This window comes from Phalaenopsis equestris, unplaced genomic scaffold, assembly GCF_001263595.1.
Source record: "Phalaenopsis equestris unplaced genomic scaffold, ASM126359v1 Scaffold193095, whole genome shotgun sequence".
Classification (NCBI taxonomy): domain Eukaryota; kingdom Viridiplantae; phylum Streptophyta; class Magnoliopsida; order Asparagales; family Orchidaceae; genus Phalaenopsis; species Phalaenopsis equestris.
The window spans coordinates 1-1014 of NW_018213044.1; the positions used below are offsets into that span (position 1 = coordinate 1).

The 1014-nt window shown below is 40.3% G+C and overlaps 1 protein-coding gene across 1 annotated transcript; it reads right to left on the reverse strand.

Annotated features, from left to right (window-relative positions):
* Nucleotides 1–55: 55 nt before the first annotated feature.
* LOC110034757 (ACT domain-containing protein DS12, chloroplastic-like) lies at nucleotides 56–869 on the reverse strand (the record flags this gene model as incomplete). Its single annotated transcript, XM_020739000.1, has 2 exons — nucleotides 56–424; nucleotides 687–869. Coding segments are annotated over 2 exons (537 nt in total), but the record flags the coding sequence as incomplete, so codon positions are not given.
* Nucleotides 870–1014: the final 145 nt, after the last annotated feature.

Sequence of the window (1014 nt, forward strand, 5' to 3'; positions counted from 1 at the left end):
TCAGAATTAGAAAAAAAAAATTGCAAATAAAATTTTTTTTTTCAAAACTACTCTTTTGAGAAGATTAAAATTAAAAACTTGCTTCCTCTGTGGTCGGCCTCTTCAAATAATACCTCAGACTGTTCGCCAGAACCAGCTGCAGATTCTTGCTGACAGCTTCACCTCTGTAACTCACATGAAATTTGGCCTTTGCCAACAGCCCCTCAGTATCAAACTCCCCGGACTGAACCGTTACATTGATGTCCGTGATGATCTTCACCAGGTCGATGAGCAGCCCCGGCCGGTCCGCTGTGTCGACGACCAGCAAGCTTCGGTTCGGTCCGTCATCGTAAATATTCACGTGCGTCGCAATATCGACGTCGATCTGCTCCTCCGGCGGCTCGATGCCGAACGCCGCTCCCATGGCCAACTTGCTACTGGATTCCTGCCAGATCAACCAGTAGAAAAATATTACGTGTGGATGAGCTTGGTCCGGATTGGCGGTATTGGGATGTGTTGACGTGAATACAATTATAATACTACCAATCTGCACATGCGGATACTACATGTAATAGAGGTGAATACAACCTCAATACAATCGATTCGCATGTGCGGATATTGCATGTAGTTTTCGCTCGAAAAACAAAGACATTATGTTGATAAATATAACAAATCATGAGAATGAAATGATTGGAAATGAAGATTACTGGATGGTATTGGAGAAGATTGTTGATTATTGTTAAGCGAATCGCTTCCAGAAGCTCGGGATCGTCGACTTTGCGGTCGGTGGAGCTGCGAGAGAGTGCTGATATCAGTAAATAATAGGGGCGTTTACAGATATACCACTTAATTCTTATGTATTTGCATATCCAAACATCAAAGTTCTGATTTTTTTACATTTATATTACAGAAGGCATTCATATCACATAAAAAGCCCCGGTATTTTCATTTCTAAGAGTGAAATGCACCTTTTTCATGCATAAAATAATATGTATGTAAAAACTGAAAATAAAAAAAAACATCATTTTAACTTTT